Source organism: Nansenia antarctica (assembly GCF_963989245.1).
Source record: "Nansenia antarctica genome assembly, chromosome: 7".
In the NCBI taxonomy this organism is placed as follows: Eukaryota; Metazoa; Chordata; class Actinopteri; order Argentiniformes; family Microstomatidae; genus Nansenia; species Nansenia antarctica.
This window is the reverse complement of record NC_137677.1, coordinates 54,862,385-54,888,475: the sequence shown is the minus strand read 5'-3', so window position 1 is coordinate 54,888,475 and position 26,091 is coordinate 54,862,385. Positions and strand designations below refer to the sequence as shown.

Here is a 26,091-nt window from a genome sequence, read left to right as displayed (position 1 = left end):
AGTCATCTCATTGGGTTGTAGTCTGTATTAATAAATACACACTCTGTCTTAATGGACCAACCATTAACAGGAGGCAGGTTGTGTTTCTAAAAGGTTAGACTGTGGCTTAACTAGGATTGGTAAAAGACAACTGGCAGTGTAGGCCTACAGGGCAACAACATCTGCAATCGTGTGGTTTATTATATCCTTAATATTGTAGGTGTGAAAGTAAGACACAGGAGTTAACACAAAATACACACAACAGAATGTGAAAATTAGTTTATTTACGCTGCTTTTACAGTATGTACCAAGAAAAGAAGAATAGGGTCTTGTTGCTTTTATTGGAACTAGTGGAAGAAATTTACTAGCAGATGTTCTTGATTGCAATCCATTACCTTGTTACTATCCAAACAATAATTCATGCTGGCATTACAAAACATTTTTTAAAGAATGCCTGGATTGGACAAGGTCAACATGCACCCGACATTCATGTCGACGTGTGTCAACTTAACTCATTTATTGTCGTAGACACACCTTATTTCCCCACGGACCCCACACCCCACCAGCAGGGGAGTGCAAATACAGTCTGCAATAACAATGGTACCATTTCAGCATCACAGAATAGTACATCCTCCATTCTCAAAACAGGCACAGTCGGGGATGGATAAGCAGCATTTTCCTTGTCATGATTCGATTCTTTTTGCCTTTCATTTAGCAAAAAATGTTCTCATCCAAGTGGCTATTCTACTTAGTAGAAAAAGTATATAGAAAATGATGAACCTTAATCATTAATTCAAATTTTAAAAAGTTATGCAGTTATTAGGCATATGTATAAAACTTTATACACTTAAAACCTTGTCACCCTTTGAAGCTTAAAAGACAATATAGTGCTTTTATCTCAATAACTGTACAAAGTTCCTGCAAGAAAAGATCTGTACATGGCTATGGGCAAGTTACGCTAGCAAAAATACAATATAAAACACTTAAAAAGCAGTACTGTAGTCATTCCACATGTAGGGATAAATGTGCACAAACCTGCAACTACATTATCTAGAAACAAATTATAAAAAGTACTGCTTCTATAGCTTTGTAGTGGTAAAAAAAACATGTTAGGTTTTTGGTCATATTCCCAACACTTGTCACTATGATCACTTATGTCCTTGTGTCTCCCCAATCAACGTCAACGTATGTGATGCCACTGGACACAGGACTGTCAGTCTGATTTGATTAAAAAAAGCAGGTTGTTGCAATAGTTGTAGTAATAATCAATTGTAAACTATTTCATAGGAAACGTATCCATAGCAACAAGACAAATAGGGCTAAGTAGCAATTTTCAAACAGTCAGGTGTTGATCATGATATATATCGAAGATCCTTCTGATTGGCACATTATATCAGCATTGGTGCTCTAGAACTATCATATCTGGTTAATATAGACTTACTGCAAGTGTGTGACAGCATTCATTAGGTGCATGTGCTCACTTAGTTCACCGTGGGAAGGAAATTATTCATCCAGAGGTCATTGAGTGTTCTGCCTGGCGTGAGGGTCAGACGATGTGTCGGGTTGAGTCTAGATGGAGAGGGTTGAGTCCAGATAGAAAGGGTTGAGTCCAGATGGAGAGGGTTGAGTCCAGATGGAGAGGGTTGAGTCCAGATAGAAAGGGTTGAGTCCAGATGGAGAGGGTTGAGTCCAGATAGAGAGGGTTGAGTCCAGATAGAGAGGGTTGAGTCCAGATAGAAAGGGTTGAGTCCAGATAGAAAGGGTTGAGTCCAGATAGAGAGGGTTGAGTCCAGATAGAGAGGGTTGAGTCCAGATAGAAAGGGTTGAGTCCAGATAGAGAGGGTTGAGTCCAGATGGAGAGGGTTGAGTCCAGATAGAAAGGGTTGAGTCCAGATAGAAAGGGTTGAGTCCAGATAGAAAGGGTTGAGTCCAGATAGAAAGGGTTGAGTCCAGATGGAGAGGGTTGAGTCCAGATGGAGAGAGTGTCACAGCTGAGGAACTTCAGCAGACAGAGTCTGAGTTGGTGGGGAGCCTCCCGCTGCGTCGAGCCTCCTTCTCTCTCTTCTCCTTCTGTTTCTCCATCTTCTCCTGGGCCTTTCTCATGTCTTTCAGCTTCTTCTTAATGGTGGAGCGGTCACTCTGACTCGACACACCCAGGGCCTAAGTGAGAAAGATTGAATAAATTAGTCACAGAAGGCCGAAAGCTACAGTACCATAAAATAACACCACTCAGTAATCCCACTGCTGACAATTAATTCTCATTCATTGCATTTGGGTTTTAATTTTGTCCATAAGGTGGCAGTCAAGCTCTTATAAACCTGACAAATGGAAGTGCTCATATTTGGACAATATGACAACACAGTGTACTGCTGTGTCAATTCAACATGTAGTCCTGTGCAGTGCATTGGTCCAATTAATTGTCCCTCTCACCTTTAACTTGTCACTGTCCAGGTGAATGAGGTGCTGGCCATCAACTCCCTTGGCTGTGAATTCAGGTGTGTATTGATCCATGTTCATACCCATCAACCAGTGACAAACTTGCTGATTGGTCCATTCAGAGATGGGCCGGTTTTGCCATTGATACTCCTTCCCTGTGGGCACTGGTTCATCATCCAGGGTCTACAGAGCACACAGAAAAACATGACATTCAGAGAAACCTCATGGCAAACAATGATATTTGTGTATACAGGCCAAACCAACTTTACCTAGAGGATTAAATAGAAAATCAAAGTCATTTACATGTACAAACACTATATAAAACACCATGGCAGTGCAAAGCATTAAATACATGCATTGCACATACAGGAATTAATCATTTAATTGTATGACTTAATCATCATACAAAAAGATGTGTACACTGGTCCTTTTAGAGAGACTCAGGTCAACTCTAGCACATGCAGAGGGAACATGTCAGTGACAGCAAGACCATCTTTTCAGCATATTTCTAAAGTCTTACCTGCTTGTTTTAGTATATTATGCTAGGCTCTGGTCTAATCTTTATCTGAATAAATTCACTAATCAACTGAGAGGTGTGTGAACACAAACAAGTTGATATGGAAGCTATTTGGACAGAATTCAAAATCATAATACAGTTCCTGAAAACGACTCACTAAGGAGCACCTACTGCTAGCTCAGCTGGTTCACAACAAGGTTCTGAAGCTTAAAACAGACACTTGTTGTAACACCACACAGACAACTTCAGCACACACATGCAACTTCAGTCTCTGCCCTCTCCATTCAAGATTCAGAGAACGTCCCCATTCAGCCACATCTGTGCATCATCATCATCATCATCATCTTACACACCTACGGTGGCCGTGGTACAAAGCGAGCACTCACCTCGTTGGAAGAGAAGACTAAAGTGTGTGAGCGCCCAGACAGATTGGGCTCAGCAACTAACCCTGAGATGTCTGAACTGGGACTGCCAGGGTTAGAGCCATCTATGACTGACAAACTCTGGAGACAAGTGGAGACAAGGAGGAATGTATTAACTAGACAAACACATGGCTGAATGACAGTTCTTCTCTACGTGTGCTGAAGCTCAATGGTGGAGACCAAGAATAGTCAAATGTAAAAATGGAGGTTAAGGAATGATTAGGGATTAGCTTTGGTGATAAGATCAACACTGGGGATTTAGTATCAAATACAAATCTTCATAACGTGATTCTAATATCATAATGGGCTATACAAATACAGTATATCACGTGTTGGATTAAACATGAATAAATCCAACTGGATTAACAGATTATTGCACTCCAAAAAACAGCTCCACAAAATTACAAGTAGGATAAACTACTTCTACTACAACAACAACAACAACAACAACACACAAACAACTACTTCTACTGGTAAACACTAGTAACAACACTACAAGTGATGTGGTAATGTATCAAGACAACAGTAGTATGTTTATAAAAGTGAATTATGATTCTGATGTCAACTCATGTCTCATGTCATGTGATGACAGAAAGGTATGGCAAGGAGGCATTAATGTAATTTCAAAAAACAATTAAATGTTTATCAGAAAATAAATGTTTTTAAAATGTTAGACTAGAAATCTATATTATGCTGAGTGCTTGACACAGTACCACATATCCACGCCACTAAAACACTATTTGATTTGGTTGGGTATTAGTATTGATATGTGAGATGAAAAAAATCACAACACTACTCTCGATGACTATTGTTAGTTACAATCTAAAATCTACCATCTCCACTAAAATTTAGAGTAAATTTAAAAATCATACTGTACCAAATCTAATGAGCGACTGAATAAAGAGGACCAGGAGAGATTTGTCTGTTTAAAAGAAGCACTGTTAGTGAGAGAGATGATTCTGAGTGGGTTCATATACTGCAACACTGGCTGACACACAACTCTAGCTGGCACAAGACACGACCAAAGTGACAGAAACATGGCCAGAAGAACCGAGGGAGGTCCTGTTTGTGGCCAGCGCTGCCCAGTGGCTCCCCGTAGACCTCGTTGGCTTCTGTCTACTGCTGACCGCCTTGTAGAGGATTTGTCACGGGTGTGTGAGCAGATGCATTTGGATGTGGAGAATTCTCTGGTTGCTAAGCCATTGAAATGCCAGTGAATCCTCCCTCTTTCTCTCTGATGAATGATGGCCTCCATATGGTTCTACAGACGCGACTCTGTTCCTGGATAGGTACTAGCTACTAGTGCTGTGTGAGAGAGTGCCAGCCACTCTACAGGCTCAGCCACAGCCACGTCATGACATGGGGAAACTGGACACCAGCTGGCTGCTACGAATCAATGTCCTGGATTTGTTTTTTTCCAGGAAGAGCAAAACCTGCTTTAATGGTGGATTATTGGCCAGTGATTCACTGTCTTGTTGCTGGTCGTCTCATTGTGAAACAATCCAGAGACGACAGAGTGGGGTCAATACACTGACACAGGTCAGCTCAGCATCCGCCCCACTCAGTAGCACTTTATAGAATGGAATGTAACTCGTCAGTAAGAAAGCTTAACAGTCGTAACTGTCAAAGTTGTGAGTCTTTCTGTCCTTCTCTTGTAATGATAACCTATTACGACAACCCACTTATGGACTGCAGTGTGTGTGTGTGTGTGTGTGTGTGTGTTCCAGAGAAAGCCCTCCTTACCTTGTTCTTGCGGTCCTGGCTCAGCTCGCTGCTGGTCTCAGTGGCTGTGTATGGTAGACTGCTGCTGGAGGATGAAGGTTCCTTGTCCCTGTCCCTGTCCTTGTCCCCAAACCAGGAGAAGGGCATACAGGTGGGGATGGAGGCCATGGACTCAGAGGGGGACAGGTTACCACCAGACTCCTCCAGCAACTCTGCAGACCCCCTGGACATTAGGAAAACACACAGGTTACATACAGATTCTATTAAAAAGCAGAAATCACTCACACACTGATGGCAAAATGGAAAATGCATGGTCCTTCTCGAGGATGTGTTGACACAGTAGTGACAGTAGTGAGATGTGGTGACCTGCTGTCCAGAGATGCTCTCATGGCCTCCTTGTCCTGTTTCTTTCCTTTGCCACCAGACTTCCGAAGGCCCCTGTATGTTTTCGAAAGCTTTAGATAATGGAGGACTAAGGATGACAGAAAAATTGAAAATCAACCACAGTTTCAGGGACTTACCCAAAGTCAGGAAATCGTCTTTTTGGCTTTCCTGCTGATGAGCTTTCATTTGTCTCCTCTGTAACAGTGATATTCTCAATAAGACAATCTGCCAAAAGCACTGGTAAAAGGTACAGTAACACGATGACAGTCAGTGGCGCTTCTGAAGCAGTGATTTCATTCCTACTGATATATTGTTTGATTAGCATTTACTGTAGTGTGTAGCAGTCTGATTTGTGGATAGGAGAAGCAGTGGTACCTTTGACCTCCTTGCTCTTGCCCTTGGACTCCCTCTTCTTGACATTGCGCAGGAAGCCTGAGGGGGAGTGTGGTGAGGGTGTGTCTTTAGGGGGGGACAGGGAATGGCTGCCCCCACTCTCAACGCTGTCTCTCTGGGAAGGGGACAGGGAGGGGCTGCTGGAGAGCTCTGCCTTGCTCCTGGATCTCTCTACAGCCTGGGGTGTGTGGTCCCTCTGGCCATTCCCAGCGTAGCAGATGGGCACAGGCAGGGACAGGCTCTCCTGGATGGACCTCCTTCTCCTGGCAGAGTCTTGCTCCTCTGGATCCTCTGGATCCTCTTCATCCTCGTTCTCCTGGAGGGAAGAAGTCATCAGTGATGGGTGTAGATACAAACAGTGGTTGTGTTTGAAAGCACTGAAACCGGTGACTACTGTTGTTTAACATGGACTCAAAAGAGAGGTTAAATGAGTTGAGCGGAATCTTTGAACAAGTGATGTTGACTCCAATGTCAAACATTGACTGAATGAGAGAGAATATCCTTGTCTTACCTGGGAGTGACTTGGTGATGCCCCGAGGTTCTCCTTCAGTTTACTGCGAGACGGAGGCTGCCGCTTGGCCTTCTGAGCCAGAAGACCCTTGGCTTTGTGCGCGCTGGTGTCCAAAAGCTCCGTCTCAGGGACCACCTCACTCCAGTCTGCATCTGGGGGGGGGGTCAAAACACTGCTTGGTGCACCAGCGATAAAGCACACAATGACAATGAAAACCCGACTCAATAAAAAGAATAAATGACAAACTGATTTATTTTACAGACACACAAACTTCTTCCTGTAATACAGAGTGAAACAGATTCATTCATGCTCTGGTTTCAAATGGACGTTCACCCATACCTAGCAGCAGGGAGTCAACAGACTGTGTGTTAGTGACCGGTCCTTCGCTGCTCCACCTCCTCTCCTCTAGAGAGTCCTGAGCAGACTGACTCTCCACATGGTCTTCAGACCCACCTTGGGACTCCAGGACTGCTATCTGAGAAGAGAACAATAAAACTCAGGTCAACCTCTTTCCTTCTCAATCTGGTCTGTTCTAGCATTCTAGTGTTAAGTGTAATGCTTATTAACCTATTATTCTTACCCTGTCTTGCAGGCTCTCAAGCTGCTCCTTGTACCACCTATCCTTCTCATCTAGAACTTTCTTCAGCTCCTCCTCCTTCTTCACAAAGTCAATCTCTCTGTAAAGGATGTGGTAACGACGTAGTAATAAATCAATCGTTGGGGTTATTAACATTCTGTACTTTATATACAACATGAGTCAGCATGGAGGAAGTGGAAGCATTCATCCTGCTAACAGAAAGTTAGTCAAGGTTAACAGGAAAACTCACATAACTCAAGTCACGGAATGTAAATAATTGACAAATTGGAGGGAGTCTAACTTCACCCTCTGTGAACTAACTGTACTATAGCAATGACAATAAAGACCATTCATTCATTCTAAACTCACTTCTGCTGGTAGTCCTTGAGCAATTTCTTGGCCTTGTTGTACTTCTTGTCCAGGGCATCATACTGACTCTGAGTTTCAGCCAGGTTCTCGTTTACTTTCTTACACAGGGCCTGAGCCTCCAGCCAGTACTTCTCCAGCTTCACCATCTTCTCATTGCTCTCCTCCATCTTCTGCCCCAACTCAACCTCCCTCGATTCCCACAACACTTTGTCCTCCTCCGATGCCTGCAGCTGTAGAGATGTTCTTCCATGTTATTGCATTTCATAAGTCACTTAAACCCCCAGCCAGCCGCTCCACAAATTATGATTTGTACTTGATTAGTTGAACCAGGTGTGCCGGTGGTGGAACAGATCAAATATGTGGAGCGGCTGGCGGTCCCCGAGGAGAGGTTTGAGAACCACTGACTTAAAGCAACGGTGACCAAATACCAATCTACTAGTGTCATATATAAGCAAATCATTTCTAATATTGGTCATGCTGTCATACCTTTTCCTGGAGTTGGGTAATTTCAGCTGTGGCTATGCTGTTTTTGAGCTGGAGCTAGGACAATGGAAGAAATAAACACACTTCAGGATTACATTTAACAACATACAGCACAGTCTCTTATCTCTAGTATAGTACAGGATCCACTTAACAACATACAGCACAGTACCATCACAAAACAAGCAGGTTAATTCATTGGTTAACAGTAACAGTGGGGGATCATTTGAATCACTGGTACCTCCTTGAACCTGAAGCTCATCTGGGTGGAGTCCATTTTGGAGGGCATGAACATGTCCTCGGTCTCAGGGAGATCAAACACCTCTACTGCCCGTCCTCCAGAGAAACTGGAGCCTAGGATCCCCTCCTCCTCTCCCTCCTCTTCCTCGTAGTGCTCCTCCTGAAATAAATACACAATCAGCAAACCATGCAGCAAACCACCTGCCCAGTGCCCACACCCAAAACCTGTACCGAGCGTGTGCCCACACAGGGTTGAAGAGTGAGTCAGGCTGCTGCCCACAGGGGCGTGGTCCGGGTGAGGCTGTCCCCAGGTGACTCACCTCCTCAGTGGACTGCTCGTAGGGGTCCTCCAGGTGCTGCTGTTGCTCCTGCTGGCTCTTCTCCTGCTCCAGGGTCTCACTGATGAGACGTGCCACCTCACTCTGCGTCCCCGGCTTCTCCCGGCCAATCAGAAAGCTGTTGGTGTGAGTGGGGCAAGGAGGGTCAGCGTGGAGAGTGGCATTACCCGCAGATATCCTCTCCCTCTCTCATGAGAGAGGGTTGAATTTCCTTTGCTCCTAGCTTAGAAATACCACACTGTAGTTGCATTCATATGTGACTCCGAAAAGGAGTCCTTTCACTGAAAGGAGTTGCTGTTGTATTGCACAGAATGATTTTCAGTTGATAGGAAAGTCAGTTTATTGAACTTTTCCTGGTGTGTGTGTTTCATTTATCTATAGTAAACCATTAACATATTGACCCATGCTCCATGAGGGTTGATCTTTCTACAGTGGCCTGAGGCACAGGCAGTGGACTGCAATGAAAACAAACCTCTTCATTTGATTTTCCTTGATAAGCAGACTTTCATCTTAGTTTGCCTCCAGTCAAATCGAATCATCTGAAAATAGTTCCCTCATAATCCCTCAAGTAAATAATGATTACAGGGACATTCTCCCTAAAGTAACTTAAGGCTAAGTGATTTGAACTCATGGCCTGCTGATCACAAGTCCAACTCACTGTCCACTAGGCCAGGCCACCACTACCCCCAAGAATAATTTCAATGACGTTGTGATTTCAGGTTTCTAAAGGGCCTGAAGGGGAACTGGACTCTGAGCTCACCTGACTGTGCCTTTAGTGTTCTTGAGGACTGTAGCAGCAAACAGCTGGGTGACTCCTACCAGGCTGATGCCATCCACCTCCACGATCTGGTCGTTCACCTGGATCCTATTCAGAAGAGGAAAACAACCATGTGGAAATGTCATGGGAGACATACTGTTGTCATTTCTCTTTTCCAGTGAATAATATGGAGGAGTTCAAATGCACAAATTCCTCCAGCTGGCAGCACAACATACAGCTCTGTTTCCCTGGGAAGCGGAAGCAGCTATTTTTCTTTCGCTGCCTCAGAAGGTTATAAATACAGCCAGTTGTTTAGAAATGGTGTCTCAGGATCCTGAGGGGAAAATAGGCATTTGTAGCTTCTGACATATAACAACACTGTGTAACATCATTACGTAATGATAGGAGCGTAATGCTCCTGTCACGACTGTTCCTATTTTCTACCGCACATTTTAGCCGCCAGGAATGGAGCTGTGTAATGCTTCTCTAGAGCAGCAAAGTGTGTCTGTTGCCCCAGAGGGCAGGAAAGCTCACCTCCCATCCCTCTCCGCCGCCCCTCGCTCAGTGATGGTTTTCACAAAGATGCCCAGTTTCTCCAGACCCTGGTCTGCCCCCACTCCCATTCCTATGATACTGATGCCCAGGCCATTGTCACCTGTGGAGAAAAGAGGGAATCATGTCTCATTTGGAAAGCAAGATTAGATCTCCTCCTGTGCATGTACAGAACACTGTACATGTACAGGAGGAAATCCCCCATATCATTCCCTGGCACACTAATTAACAGACTATAAGCCAGATGCAATAAGTTGGACTGATCAATTGCCAAATGTGTGTGTCATAAGTTTCTGTGTTTTAATCCATTTTCATATTGTGTATTATGCATTTTATTGCTGTAAATACCCAGTAATGTATTTTTACTACAAAGTAAAGTATAGAGTTCATGTTAAAAATGTGTTGACAGGATAGCAGGTTCTTGAAAACGAGACAAGACTGACCCTTCTCGATCTCCACTGGGAACACGTCCATCTTCTCCACCCTCTTCTCCAACTCGTACTCTGCAGACGCTGCCACCGGGTCCACCTCATCGTTCCGCCGGTCGTAGTCCTCGTTGGAGTAGGTGCTAAACACCTGTGGAGAAACAGACATAGAAAGTCTCACACCAGGCCTTTACCAGTTTCACAGCAGTCTGATACCTGTCATTCATAAATAGAGATGCATCTTCTGTATGGAAGTGCAAATGAAATTCAATATTCCTCTAAGAACTATTGTGATTATTACTATTATTACTATTATTATTATTATTATCATCATCATTATCATCCGTTTCCACTCCACTGAGGTTATGAGTGTCATTAAATAACAAACAGACAAACCCTTATTGTTTTCTTAGACATTAAGTTCTGCCCGCCTGCCTGTGCCATACACTCTTGTTCATCTCTCCTATTCTCAGTGAAAGAGACCTCTGTCCTTCTTTGGATGGAGAGGTAACCCAGTGTCTCCCAAGTTTACAGCAAACAGACTCACTGAGGCATGATGCGGTGCACCAGCATGCACAAAGACATACTGTTACTCTTTCATTACATTTAAACAACCTATGATTCCTGCAGACAATAATGGGAGCACTGGAACAGTCCCATTTTAAAGGAGCTGATGAGGCTGTTTCCTGGTGAGGAATAGACTCTCACTCTGTGGGCGAAGCACACGCAGTGGGAAAGTAGGCCACAGCTGGGAGGGACAGGACACAGAAGTGGATGTGGCAGAGATCAATGCTCTGAGGTAACAGGTGACGACCCTCACCGCTAACATGAGGAGCACACAGAAAGCCCTTATTGAATCCCCAACCTCGTAGCCTCATCAGCGTCCATAGCAGCTGGGCTTTATTGCCTAGCCATTTCTTGGATAAAATACAAACATACAACACTGTGTATTTATTTACTCTGCATACCACGTATATTACCCTGTAGACATGGCTGGAATCCATAAATCAAACCTGTTGAACACTCCCTAACACTCCCTGGTCAAGTTAGGGTGAGCTTTCATAGCTGCTCTCTGCTCTGCACTGTGAAGATTACCATCTGCTGGGCCCCAGTTACCAGGAAATAAATAAATATATACATATCCCTTATTAACCCTGCGCTTCCAAGCCTCTGTGTATGGTGTGTGTCCTCCTCACATCAATATGATATCTTGGTAAAGCCAAAGACAGCTTTTTACAGATCACAGATCCTCTGAGGTAACATGAGCTCGACTGATCATGGAGAGAGACAGATGTGGACAAGAATAGAAATAGAGAAGCCCACACAGCACTGAGATTAAGACATCTGGTGTCAAAACAACAAATTAAATCAAAGCAATGTGTTGCTGTAAAAATAGGAAAATAAACAACATTTGGCTTGGGGAGGTAGTTGAGTCTATCACAGTAAAATCAAAGGGTATGAACTCAAGATTAGAGTTCATCCTGCTCGGGGCATTAGGTCAGATTCAAGTGTGACCTCACTTATACAACACTGTATACCATAAAAGGTCCGAGTTGTTACCTCATCCATCCGATGCCTTGGACCTGATCCAACCCCCTCACAATGTTATTATTACAGCCAAATGAAGAGCCTCACAAAGTGGGGCCCCACTGTTGCAAAGCACTTTAATGTAGTCGAAAGCAGAGACAGACACACACACACACACACACACACACACACACACACACACACACACACCTAGTGAAGTGCTCACCCATGGTGCGAGTCCTCAGATGTCTAACTGCAAGAGTCTAATCCTTCTCTACATGACAGTTCATGGAGGTTGTGATCTCCAAGTGCTGGCCTGCCCAGATGTTGAGAGTGGACGAGTACAGTTGAGAAGATTAAAGCCATCCTAAAGAGCAGGCAGAGGTTGTCCTTCTTTCGCCCCATGGAGAGTATTAGAAGCGTGTGAGCAGCAAGGCTATAGGAGGATTATTAGAGGATTCATTTCTAAAGCCGAGTGTGGAAGCATGATGTAATCCAGTAAACATTTCCACTCCGGGCAGCTAAGAGAGACTGAGGTCTGGATCCTGGAGCATGTCAGGACTTGAGGAACCAACCCTTATGATCTCCTACTCCTACCCTCTGTGGACTTACTCCTACTAGCTCTGTGGACCTAATTCAAACAAATGCCAATAGTGGGTTTCCACGATAACTCATAAATATGAGTCATATAACCTCGTAAATATGATATGAATTTGAACATTGTTTCAGTTTCCCCACTGATGGTAGACATGGTTTTGCCACCGATATGAATCCACACATTTTGGTATTGCGTTGCAAGAAGAAGGATGTTTTTGAGTCTTCCTGGCGAACCAGCTATCTGCAATTAATTGAACTGGGGGGTTTTGGGTTCTTCTCCCAGGCAGATTCCCATGTGAAATAAAGTAGATTAGAGACTGTGGGATTGTACACAGACACACTACTGCAGTTCTGTGGTAGAGTGAAGAATGGCATCACAAAGCCTTATCCCCTCCCATATAAGCCTGTCGAATACTCCTCCTTCCTTTTACTACAGACCGACAGTAGAGCCATGCAGCTTCTGACAGTGGGTAGAATCTACTGCCAGCTCAACAGTGTATATTATTACCGGCAGCATATTCTCCTTTGGCTTTATTCTCCTGTTTACACTTTAACACAAAGGCAGTGCCATTTCACAAGGTATTTTTTATAGTTTAAAATGGATTTGCCAATTAATATAGGATATAGGCCTAGAAAGGCACTCTGCCATTTCATACGAAAACAGTTTCAAAGCACTCATCAATGGATTACATTACAACACAGAGGTTCTGCAGTTCTGAACTGTGTGTGTGCTGTGCTCTAAAAAGTCATTATTTACACAAACCACAAAGCAGAACAAACTTAATAGCCAGTTAAAATCCAAATGAATCAATAAAACCAAAGCAGACAGACATTTCATTTGGAGGCTGCATTAATCAAGTGTAGAGAATATAACAATAAAATATGGGAAGGAACCAGTGCTGCATCCCAGGCGTCCGTTGGACTCAAAGTGTTGCAGTGGTTAAGCTTGGCTTCTCTCCTTGCACTTTTTTCCCTGTCCGACTTTCCCGTTGCCATGGAGTACTCCAGCTTTTCCGAACAATGTTCCTTTCTTTGCTGCCTGAAACCTAATCACTCAAGCACCGTCTTCCTCACAAGAAAGAGACCCAGAAAACCAATCTCTTTATTAGCCCCCAAAAACACACAGCTTGCTGTTGTGATCACCAGCTCTAGTTACCATGCGAAACACCCATTTAGCTTTATCTCTGTGTGCAGGCCTGGTTTCACAGGTAAATGATGCCATTGGCTCAATTCTGGAGTCACTTTCAGTGAGAATGCTAACAACGAGGAGTCAGGACAAGCAATTCAGATGAAATCAGTCAAGCTCAAAGCATTCGGTTTGACTAGACGGAGTGCTTTGCAATTAATATAGCATTCTTTTATGTAATTTTCTTCCCCCTACGTTTTTTATTGGGTAGCAGAAGCTGTGATGTGGCCTGGTAGACCGTAGTGCCATCTGCTTCATGTTTTCATTTTCTCCACGGTTAGTGAAACCCCGACTCCCAGCATGCCCGGGTTGACAATTACTTTTCATCCACCTTCTACTAACCCACCACAAAGGCCTGCCTACTGTACACAAAGGCACCACAGAGAGAGACACAGAGAGAGAGAGAGAGAGAGAGAGAGAGAGATACAGAGACACACAAAGAGAGATACAGAGAGAGAGCGACACACAGAGAGACTGACACACAGACACACACAACTCTAAACCCTCTCCCCATTTCCCTGCTTCCTTCCCGCAAAAGAATACCAGTGTTGGAAATGAGTCAGCAGCTGGGAGGGAAGCTAACCAGAGAAGCCTGCGCCAGGGCACCAAAGCGAACGCCGAGCGCTGGATTGGGGGAACTCGTAATGTAAGCAGTTCTACAAAGACAACAAATCAAAACATGCTGTGAGAGCGGAGTAGGGGCAGGGGCCTGGTGTGGATCATACAGTAATTAGGAAAGAAAGCATGCAGCCAAGTTATTCAGTACAGAATAAACAGAGCACAGAATAAGTCACATACTTGCTGTATGCATGCCGTACAAAAAGGCTTACGAGATAAAACATACATTGGTTGTGCTCTTTATCTTAACTTTGAAAACAATGAAAAAGTAATCTAGGAAAACAAAGATAGTGTATTTTTTCAATGCCATAAGCTACAATATAGTGATGTGGAGTCAAGAGGGGATAGAATGCAGCTGTGGTCCATTTTGGAATATATTTAAAACAGTAGAGTCAGGTTGAACAGGTTTGTTTACAAATGGGCCACAGTCTTGGATTAAGAAGCAGTTCGTGCCCTGATAGGGCAAAACCTAAAGGTACTAAAAACGTCATCATCTTCTGTGATCTTGTGTCAAGGAGCTGAAAGAAAACACACAACATTTACTGACTTACTTATTTGTAATCACATATTGAAACTGAGTATGAAGCACCCGACCACCATCGACCCCAGTCTCTGCCAGACCTCTAAAAGGGCAGCATTGAGCCGGCTGCATTAGTATTCACCACCACCATCCGTCCTCCTCCAGCCCAGTTCCAGGCCAGGTGCCTGGAAGGAGCCTAAATCCTGGTAGTAGGGCCTCTCTAGTTGCTGAATGAGGGGTGGAGTGTGTCAGACACATTCCTCTCTGGCTACCACAACACCAAACAGAGGTAGGAAACAGAAAGCATAACACTATAGGGAGGGATGGGCGGGTAGTAGGGAGGCCAGGAGTGTCTGCCCCACAGCAAACTGGAGCAGAGAGAGAGAGAGAGAGACAGCCCTGGTGTGTGCCTTTTAGAGCCCTCGCTCTCTCAACAGAGCAAAAAGTAGGAGAAGCACAGCCCCATGGTGGACTAAGGATCCGTCTCAGATTTTACAACATACATGAGTAATAATCACACAGCCTCTGGTATGAGGAACTCATTTTTGTGGGTAAGAAAGAACAAATGGAACAAGGGTACAGACAACAGTCAGTCAGTCAAAACTGGCAGACTTTTGTCCCTTACACAGTACTAATGATCCTAACTACAGTATTGCACATGACAAAGATGGCTGATGCCTTTCCTGGTGGAGCAACTATATGTGAAGTTGAATATACTTCCAATAATACAAACTATTCAGGATATCAGCTCTTCTGCACTCATCTGTATAGTGCAGTACAAACAAAAGTACCAATGTATTCTTCCAGTTACAATGCCATTTTCAAATGTCTTCACCACACCCTGTGTGTATGAGAAATGACAATGTCTGTGTTTACTTGACCGAGAGCAGTCCGTTGGACTTCCTGTGACAGCTTGGTGGGGGTGGGGCAGAGCAGCAGGTGCAGATCCTGGTTCCTGCCATTTTATTTTCTGTGACGATTAACTCATTCGTAGCCTGTTAAGGATCCGATGGCCCGCCGGCGGGCCCTAGCACTATTGCGCTCATGCAAATTGTCTTGCCCTGTACACGCTTCCTAAGTTTACGTAGGTAGTCATGCGTTACATCATCTCAAAAGCTATGATTCTTGGTTTCGAGCCAAATAATCCATCTCAAGATACAATTAGGCTACAACAGCAGACACAATTGATGTCGCTGTTAGACCACCAACAAACAAACTACGTTGTCAAATTTGATAAAACTCACCAATGAAGCCTCATAGTTGACCACCGATCGATAACATTCAGACAACAACGGTTTGCTTACATTGCCAAAGGTCTGAGATGATCCAATCTAGTGAAATATTTAGGCCAAGCAACTTTTTTCCATCAAAAACTTCCCACGGATTGCTGGACTGGATTTCAAATTATGCGTCAAACATGCATCATCTGCCACGTATCCTTTTCAGTTTCAGTTCACAGTTTCACTATAACTATTTACTTTGGGTATCCCTTGGATAGGTGTTTCAGGCTAATTATACAGGATCTTTAACAGGTTACCGGTAATTTCTGCTCCAAATGTCCCCCACAGAGTCAGACAGATATGATTGCGGAACAATAGCTCAGCCATCCCCTCTGGACAGTGAATTAACTGCAAAACTTGTGGGCTACCAAGCAAACAGTATCCTCAAACAGGATAATAACACACCTGCCATTTAGGAGTGTTGCTTGTTGCTATACTATAATTCTCCAACCTGTGGTCATATCTTAGGTTTGGTCTGAAGGTGAGGGTGAATTCCCTCCGAGCAGACACAGATTACCGGGTGTGCAAGACCTGTGGTTTTAAGTTGAAACATATTTTGAGTGTCAGGCCACACCATGATTTTCCTCAGATTAGAACACACCTAAAAAAACATGATCAACTTCACAGACAAGAAGTTAACTCTTTCCTCTGCCCATTGTACAGATAAAGTATTAGTCTTCATTGTACAAATGGATGCTATGAAATATCAGAATATGCTGAATCTTAAAGAAACAATAAGAACGAAGAATAATGTTTGGCAAAAGTTCACTATCCATATATCAAGAGGGCCCTATTTTAACTTGGCACTTCTAGAGCAGACTACAGTACTACTGTCTGACACAGCAGCAATGGGAATACAAATCCAATGCCCCACTAAAGTGCTACACTAGTCAAATATTAACATAAAGATATGTCCCTACCACTATCATTAATGCAGGGACTGGGAGACCTGCCACAAAGCCGTGGTGTACAGGAAAAAGACAGTTGACACTACAGTCCATACACACACACACACACACACACACATCAAGAATGTGTGAACAAGCTAGAATGTGTATTAGAGTAGAAAGCAAAGGAAAAGGCCAACTGTAAATTTCACCATGTCAAATGAACATAACTCACAGGCAATCTGACACTGGAATATGAGAACTGGAGCCTCCAATGAACTTGACATTCCCCTGGGTAAGGCACTTGATGACCTCCGTTTTTAAAAATTGGCATCCAGCAGTTAAAATCCTGCTGATAAAGCAGAGCGCTAATGGGATATGAAAAGAGTATGTGTGTCTATCACAATCTGTCACAACCAAGTTCCACTTATCAATTTGAGTCTCTCCACATCAACTGTCCTTCCCAGGCTTGATCAAGGGACATGTTGAGAGTGGAAGTCTCCAGCCGGATACAAAGAGTACCTTTCTTCCTGCTAGGACACCTCCTCTATACAAGCTCAGGTTACACAGAGACCTAATCCTGTAGGAGGCTGAAGCACAAAGCACTTCCTTTCCTCTATGATACCAGGCTAGGGCTCTAGAGCCCTCAGTGCCAGTGCCAGGCAGCTCAGGCCAGCAGACTGAGGAGAATGGAGCAGCACCACTGGGACCCATTGTCAACGGTCAAGCTCTACCAGTGAAGTTAATCTGAACGTCAAAGTCACGTATACATTTGGCGCTTTTCCACTACCGGGCCAACTCGAGCCGAGCCGTGCCGGCCCGGTTTATTTTCCTTTCTCCATTGCCAAGCGAGCTGGGCCGAAGCGAGCCGAACCGGGCCGTTTTAGCTGGAAGGTTGTTTCCGTTGGAAGATCCGGATCAAACAGTCAAATGCAAATCTACACTCTCCAAAGTAAACATGAAAAGGCTAAATGATTTGGAGCAACCAGCTCACTTTAACAACCACCTCACTGGTATTCAAACACCAACAGCATGAACCAACCCGTCACAGAAATGACCCCCATTGCAACAGGACGGTGTCCTGTAACAGCAGAGGGCAGTTAGGGAGTAAAGAAAAGACAGGTTGCATAAGTTGAGCCTCTCAGGCAACATCTATGGAAACAAATTGAAAGCCTAAGTATTGAAACAGTCTACAGAGACCAATCTTCTCGAAATCTAGCTACCGGTAATCGTTATATATATTTTCCATAAAGTGATGGAAAGGCTAAAGGAAGCATTCGACTTCTGAGTTGACAAAAGTAGTGTTGAGATACTCTCAGGCCTGTAAGCACCGTATGTCAGCTCATGTCAACATCTAAAACACCCACCATCAGTACAATAGCAGGAAAACCAACTTTAATATCTGTAATGAGTAGGGCCGCAACACAACAAATTCATTGGTGCAATAAGCTCTTGCGTGTATGCTTTGGCAAAAGGCATGTTTCATTTGTAACAAATAAACACCCACACAAACCACAAAATGCTATTTACCCTAAACCTGTTAGAACGGGGAAACAAGGACGGGAGAGTGATGAGCACATGCCAGGGCAAGACCAAACTGTTGACAAGAATTCTCTAGAAAGTCTCAGTGTCAAACCAGGGGCAGAATAACACAGCTCAGCAACAGGTGTGTCACATCAAAATTAAAAAGGGCCACTTAGGGCTCAATCCTGACTCAGAGCCTGTACTGATAATAGCACAATCATAATAAGCACAAGCATAATGCTGATAATACATTGATTTCCTTAGAGAGAAATTAGTTTTGCAACGTAAAAGAACTGAGGAATGGGGTTGAAGGTTGTGGGTCTATGCTTTCGATGGTATGGCTTCATTTGCAACACCACATTTTAGCTTTAACCAGTAGCCTTGTGTATAGGGTGAATAGTATGATAGTTATAGGGGTGACGGTACTTAAATGGTTTGAATTTCTGACAAAACACTGTCAAAAACACAAAGTCTTGTTTGTATATTTCTTCTCACTCTCACTGTTGCTTCAGTCAATATGTGAGCTTTTACTGGGCTGAAGGAACCCAATCTAACACATTGTTGTGAGCTGTAAAGCTAGGCTAATCTCTCGCCTGTCACCCCTCTGGCACAGACAGCACGTTGTTGTTTGTGTGTCCACCCCCAGGTCAGCTACTGGTCCCCTCTCCCAGGACCCCCCGCCAGGCTGATTGGGGGATCCACACCCTGAGATAACAACACATACATTTCAGGCCCTGGATAAACATTGACTAGTTCACAGACTGTGGAATGCACTGAAGTGAATTGTTTTTTCTCTTGTTATGCCAAAATGTTGATGAGATGGAGTGATAATAGAAGATATCACCCACTACCCTCTCTCCATGCTGATGTTTACATCATGAGTGCCCACAAGTGGTAATGGAGAAATACAGAAAATGACATCATGGGTTTTGGAATGCCAGGCACAGATAAGAAGAACACTCCTTGTTTTGCATCTTCACTCAGGAAACCAACTGCATATAGGCCTGTTTGATCATTAACACAATAGGCAAGATGGGAGGGAATTATATGAGGAGGAATGTGTTCTTTTCAAAAAAGGATTTTCGTCCTGCTTGCAAAGGTAGAGATCGCGTAGTAAAATCACGAATTTCCTGGCATAATGAAATGACTTGGCCACAATCTATGAATGAGAAAGTATGGGTGAATGAATACCTACACTTCTAGTAAGCATGTAGGCCAAGAGTCATTGCATAATTTAAAGTATGCATGGCTGATTAACAACAAACAGAAATAACAATACTAGAGGAGAACAACCACCCACCATGAAGTCACTGACTGGAGCAGCCATGAGGTTGTTATTATACTGTACAGTACAGTACAGTCATGTCAGAGTTACACACGCCAGACCAGTTTCCTCACGGCTGTCCTCATTCAGCTGGCCTGGAACTCAGCAGCACAGCCCTTATGTATTGTCAACAATATTTCCCAAAATACCCCCTTGGAGCATTCCTAACTAACCTCCACAACAAATGTGTCGGTACTCCCTGGTAAATAATGCTTATGATGCGACTCAGACTAACAGCTCTAGGCCATGCCTCAGTAATTACAGAAGCTCAAACACCCCATAGTTTTGGTTTGCTGATCCATGAAACAGTTCATTTGATGATACAGTACAACAGCCATAAGATCAACATGTGTGTAACAAAGGCATTCATTTTGTACTCCCACCAATTTGTGAGCTGTCTGTCAAGACACCAAGTCAACTCCCCGTGGGAAGACTTCCTTCATTAATAAGTTAGATTGAAAAGGCACCAACTGTGACATTGTCCAGGACTTTACTGCTTCTTCAACTAACCAGGCCTTTTAGGCCAGACAAAAGTTATCTACTTAACACCATTCCCAAATTAGAAGGGTATGTAGTTCCAGTATCCCCTGAAAATAAAGCAATCATATGAAGCTTCACATAAACAAAATGCTTACCCGTATTGGTGATGTGGAGAACATAATCTTTCTCCGTGCGATTGGTTCATCCTCATCTGAGAGCCCAGGAGCCTCCTGGTAGTCCTCTTCCTCATACTCCTCAGAGGGCTGCTCTTCCTCATCTTGCTGCTGCACCTCCTCCTCATCCTCCTCCTCCTCCTCCTCCTCCTCTTTAAGGATCTGGTCTACATCCCTGTCATCCACAAATGCTGCATTCTCAATGCCATACACCACTGGGGACACTTTTCCTCTGATACTCTGTTCCACCTGTTCCTCCTTCTCACTCTCCTCTTCAGCAACCTCCTCTTCCGCCTCTTCCTCGTGGTAATCCCCTGTTTGCCGATTAGTACTGGTCTCTTCCCTCCTCCCCTCTTTCAGTCCATACGGCAGGCCTTCCTGAACTCTACTTAATTCTTCTTTCTCCAATGTAATGTCTGTCTCCTTACTCACATCTCTCTGTAAGAACTGGTGAGGGGCATTGCCATTCTGAATCTCCTTTGGGGATCCCTTTAGTTCCGCTTTGATCTCTTTAGGGGGTTGCACATTCAGCTCCTCAAAAACACTATCTTCACCATTCTCGTCTTCATTCTCTTCACTCTCCGATGACTCGTTCTGGACCACCACCAGCTCGGCGCGGACCATTCCCACCCCTCTGGAGTCCACAGAAGAGGCCTGGTTCACTGATTCCTCCCTGGAAGGACTCTGTGCTGCAGGCCCATCACTCTTGGCACTATCTGAGGTTTTAGTCCTGTAAAAGCTACTGACAAATGGGGGAGGCTGCTTTTGATCCCTTGGAGACGGACTGGATGTTTTGACTCCCTCGCTATCCACCAATGGTCTACTGAAGTTGTCATTAGTTGAAAGGGAGCCCTTGTATGAGCTATGGCCACCTGAGGATATGGGTTCTGGGGAAATGGGTTTATGAGTGGCATCAGTTATTGGGGAAGTTGGTTTGTGTGTGGCATTGGTAACTGGGTATGTTGGTTTGAGCGTGATGCTAGTAACTGGAGTGGTCGGTTTGAAGACAATATCAGTAACTGGAGCTGTAGGTTTGTTAGTGGCATCCGTCACTGGGGTGGTGGGTTTGCAAAAGCTCTCCCTTGTCGGAGATGTAGGCAGTGAATGATCCGTGGGGCTGCATACTTTAGAGGAAATCTCAGAGCCTCTAGCAGCAGCTCTGTTTGTTTCCTCATTGTCACTGTCTGCCATGTAGTTATCCAGCCTCCTGGAGATGGGTCCAGCATTCATAGACAACCTTGACACATGCTTTGTCTCCTCAACATCACTCTTCTCTTCTGGCCTACATTTCACCAATGGTGCTGGAGGGGTCTGCTCTGTTTTGCTGTTGTTCTCAATAGACCCTGACAATCGTCTAGTGCTTTTCCCATCATCAGACACACTGCCCAGGGACACACGGCTTATCACCCTGTTGGGAGACTGCTTCTCAGCTGAGGGCGGGTCTTTGAGGACCCTCTCAAAGAGTTTCCGGGTAGAAGAAAACTTCTCTGCCAAAGCTGCTTTGTCAATTTCAACATCTTCTCCCTTGGGGGTCTTGTCTAAGCTTTGTGGTTTTGGGCTAGTGGCACTGCTCAAGCTAGTTTTGTGTGCATTGGCAGCAAATGGCAGCTTATTACTTTGTGGGGATACCTGGGTCACTTCAGATTTCACTGGCGTTTTCACTTCTTGGCTCTCTTCTTGCTGACCGTCCATCTGCAGAAAGATATTCTTTATTTTGTTTACTCGATTGCCAAAGGGCCTCCCCCTTGTGTCCTCCCGAGTGTCGCTAGAGCCATTTGCATATGACTTCACAGCGCCGTCGGATTTTGTCCCATCAAAGGTACACTTAATGGCATGGAAGTCCGACTTGTATGCATTCCTATGCGGGGACGCACTCCTCAGTGTCCTCTCTCCTTTGCTCTCGGCTTTTATCATTTTCAAAGATTTACGGGTCAGTGACAGTATTGGGAGGAGGTGAGAAGTTTAAGTATTTCCTTGTTTTTCGTTCCAATATTGTCCACTCCTTTTATTCGGCAAGAGCCATCAATTAATCACGCAGTGTGTCATCTACAAAGAAAAGAGAGGAGAAAAATGCTTTAAAAATCGGTGTGATTACGTTTATGAAACCGATCGACCATCAAACTTCTATATCTCTGTCAACTTATATAAAGTATTTTTTTTCGTATGAACCAACTTAATTCTTCAACATCAGTTGAATGAATTCAAGTAGCAATAAGCCCACGTAATTGTCTAGGCTACAGCATTCGATCTAATAATAAGATTTCTCAAAATTCGCTATGATACACAATGACCCCCGTTTGCATTGAAAGACAATACCGTCGACTTGTGTAATTGTTCAAGTAGTAGCCTATTCATTATGAATGATCATTTTGACTGTGATTAGAACAATTCAAATCAAAAGGCTGCGTTTAGGCTACATCTGCGAAAGACATCACAGTCACAGAGAAACAAAGTTTCCATTTAGAAACACCTTTGATACAAAGTCTCCACTAGTAGTGGTGATCATTTTCATTGTAGGAATTCTAACACAAACCGTGAGCAAAACATGTTAGAGCTTTACCGCAGACATGTGTAACCAACTTTGTACTTCACCTCCTACTTGTTTCATCGTCCTAGGCGCTGAACGCTCGTCCGTAGCGTTCAAATTACACTTCAAAAGTTGTCATTTCATTTCTCCACCGCCATCATTCCCTCCGACGTTTTCCTCCCTCCTTGTCCTCCAGACACAGACCTGTCGCGTTCCCGCGCGTACCCCTCGCTCTCTGGCGCGCCACACTATCAGACGAGATCGGGAGCGCGCGCACACGAACACATTCCAGGACTCCTAACCCCCACCCCCTTCTTGAGAGAGAGCATGGCTGGCTGTGCAGACACACATGAGAGATTTGGAGAATGGCGTGGGAACTGGGAAAGAGCATACTGTATTTCGTAGAGGGGCGCTCACCTACTGAGCTGCCGAGAAGTATATAGCACTGTGGGCTGGCCTGGCAGAGAAAATGTCCCTACAATAACAGACATAATAGTCCCATAATAAAGTTGCCCTCTAGTGCTGCTCTGATCTGATTGCTATTGTTTTTTTTATGTTCATGTCTACAAATACATGATTAATTACCATCAAATGAATTGCACATTAATGAGGTAATCCACCCTCTATCAGTTAGAAGGAGGGCCACATTATTAAATGTATATTATATGCATTATCTCACAGGTTTTGGTTAAGTTGTTTTTATGGGGATAATGCTTTGAAGGACTTCCATCATGAATACAACAAGTGGCAGAAATGTTGGTAGATAAGCTAATAATTAATCATCTGAAGTCTTGTGTGAAATAGCATTTACTGTATGCAACATTCACTGGCCAAGTGTACTGTACAGTATCCTCTTGGTCAGTACTCATTGTGCTCACCTTTATTACAGCCTGTGTGACCCATCCTGATCTGAGCCGTGTCATAGTATTGTTCTAAAACATTTGACCTTAACGGTTAATGACATCACCTTAGTGAGGAATCATTGTCGCTATACAGAGACCAGTTTAGTCTCTTTTATACAAGACAAGTAGGTCACCATCACAGGGCTCTCTGTAGCAGCCTGTACAGCAGTATTTCTGCTGTTACAATCTGCCTCATTAAAACAGAACTGGTTTTAATTTAGGATGCACTGGCGCTTTGGTTCTTGCTAAATGAGGCTGGAAAAGTACTCTGATAATAATGAGTTCAGTTTGTAAGAAGAGCATAACACTGACAGGGTAAGTGGGTTCAGGTAAGGTTAGAAGAGAGGCTATAGATCGGAGATGATGACAGAAAAGTGTATTCCCGCAACAATACATTAAGGCCAACCTGGTCTCACACGGCAGACATCAGAATTCGACGTTTGTCCACACAGTCTGTAAACACAAAACCATGTGATTCAGGTGCTGGAAACATACTACTGCCCAAATCAATCATGTCAGCATGTCTTATGTTATCTACAGCTTGTTCATCTCAGTCCATGATATCCTCGTCCTTGCAGATAAGACCTTGTTGTCATCTTTATGTTGTTGACATATGTTGTTGGGCTTCATGCTGTCATTTTGCTGTCCGAATGTCAGTCAGTGTGCCTGTGCCGCACACTCAAGGATACTCTAACCATCTTCTTTTTATTTTATTTTACACAGGCGGCAATCCGAAAAGAACTGAACGAGTTCAAAAGCACTGAGATGGAGGTGCACGCCTGGAGCAAGCACCTAACCAGGTCAGTGTTCTGCACTGTGTGATTTTTTTTGTTGCTATTCTCAGCTGTAGTCTGTTTCTAATTGTATGATGTTTCTGCATGTCCAGAAAGGTCCACAAGGCTAAAAAATAGATCCTAGGGGACGGAGCAAGAAAATGACAAATGCTGTCGTGTCCTTTTATAATCCTGTTATAAATGACACGTAAATGGAAGTGTTCCAGTCGATTTGTAACAGTGACCCATATGAAAGCACTTAATGACTGTGCTAAAAATAGCCCTCAGAGCTGCCAAGTCTCACGCAATCGCCGTGAGACTCACGCATTTCAACCAGTTCTCACGCTCTCACGCCGCATCTCTATTTCTCAAATAATTGGGTGGGAGAGAGGGGCCGCTGCTGCCAAAACGTGCACAGTTTTGGGTCGCTCCACCGCCCAAAAATCTCACTCCAAACTTTTGGTGAAACTTGGCAGCCCTGCCTCCAGATTGCTGAATATCTGTAATCATTGGGCGTGATTACAAAGGCACTTCTGCACTCACGACGCCTCTCCATTTCTCTCTGTTCCCCCTCCTCCTACCGTAGGTTCCACCGGCCGTGAAGGGGAGTTTCTTCTGGGAAGAGAAATGTTGAGCCTCCATTTTTGGCTGCATTGGCGGTGCTAGAATTCTTCCAGCGCCCCTTGTCATCATCAATAGTGGGGTGTGGGAGAGGTGGACGGTGATGTTTGGGTGTGGCAGGGTGAATCCTGGAGGCTATGACTGGGACTGAACCTGGGACTAGGACGGGAGTTGAGGAAAAACAATCTCTTCAGTCTTTGTTTCTTTAAATCAGACTCATTTGAAAAGGTGGTGAATCTGTACTGGGAGGAAGTTGTGCCTGTGACCAGCCTCACCTTTCTTATTTGAATAATGTGTCACTTGGGGGTGGGGGTGGGGGTGGGAGGTAGACTGTGTAGTCGTGGGACGAATTTCATATCAGCTGTATATATGTCAATCTGAACTGGACTGTCAATGTCTTAACTGAAAAGAAAAACCTTTGTAAGCACTACTTGTCTTCAAAATAGAAGGTCTTTTTTTAAAATGTTGCCTCCTCTTATTTTCTAAATCATTTAAATTCTAAAGTATGTCATAAAGTGATAGCTACTGAAGGTGGGTGAATAAATAACCAATTGGTAAAAGCTGCTGACAGGTTTAAAAAAGGTTACTCAATTGCTGAGATTTATGCTGAGAAAACACAGGAATAGGGACAGTCTTTGTATGCATATTTATCTTTAGGAATAAGTTACAGACAGTACTAGCCTATATAATATGACCATTCCAACAAAGTAAGGGACAGTGTGATGTCTCTATAATCATGTATTTGTTCAAACTGAATGTGTAATCTAAACAGTTGGTGAAGATGTTGACCATATTGAATTGTCGTTCAAACTATCTTCACAGAAATTCATTATTTATATTAAAAAGAATAGTCATAGCTAGAGTACAATTAACTACAAATAAATGATGCATATAAATTAACACAAACATATATAATATTATAAATTAACAAATATATTAATATAGATGATCATTGCTCACATTAATATAGTATATTATTTGAACTCAATATATTGCATTTGAAACAGAACAGGAACACATCAGAATATGCAGTGCCACCTTGTGAGGTAC

General features: G+C 43.8%; 1 protein-coding gene across 2 annotated transcripts; it reads right to left on the bottom strand.

The window, feature by feature from the left end:
* Nucleotides 1-241: 241 nt before the first annotated feature.
* Nucleotides 242-22,911, bottom strand: ppp1r9ala (protein phosphatase 1 regulatory subunit 9A-like A). Of its 2 annotated transcripts, XM_080537074.1 has the most exons (19): nucleotides 22,811-22,911; nucleotides 20,201-22,264; nucleotides 10,121-10,253; nucleotides 9,660-9,780; nucleotides 9,129-9,233; nucleotides 8,351-8,486; nucleotides 8,032-8,190; nucleotides 7,797-7,850; nucleotides 7,311-7,540; nucleotides 6,945-7,041; nucleotides 6,704-6,839; nucleotides 6,365-6,516; nucleotides 5,836-6,169; nucleotides 5,598-5,655; nucleotides 5,443-5,514; nucleotides 5,098-5,299; nucleotides 3,319-3,435; nucleotides 2,410-2,598; nucleotides 242-2,139 (listed from the first exon to the last, which is right to left on the bottom strand). In XM_080537074.1, exons 2-19 carry the CDS (start codon nucleotides 22,130-22,132, stop codon nucleotides 1,981-1,983), a joined length of 4,386 nt encoding a protein of 1,461 aa, XP_080393200.1. In that variant the 5' UTR covers nucleotides 22,133-22,264; nucleotides 22,811-22,911; the 3' UTR covers nucleotides 242-1,980. The 2 variants fall into 2 exon arrangements, with proteins under 2 accessions (XP_080393200.1, XP_080393201.1); XM_080537075.1 differs by lacking the exon at nucleotides 3,319-3,435.
* Nucleotides 22,912-26,091: the final 3,180 nt, after the last annotated feature.

Coding starts and splice junctions, on each gene's coding strand:
- ppp1r9ala (XM_080537074.1), bottom strand. CDS start 22,132: ATGATAAAAGCCGAGAGCAAAGGAGAGAGGACACTGAGGAGTGCGTCC. Junction 9,234..9,659: donor GCGGCGGAGAGGGATGGGAG/GTGAGCTTTCCT, acceptor TCTTCTGAATAG/GATCCAGGTGAACGACCAGA. Junction 5,300..5,442: donor AGAGCATCTCTGGACAGCAG/GTCACCACATCT, acceptor CCTAATGTCCAG/GGGGTCTGCAGAGTTGCTGG.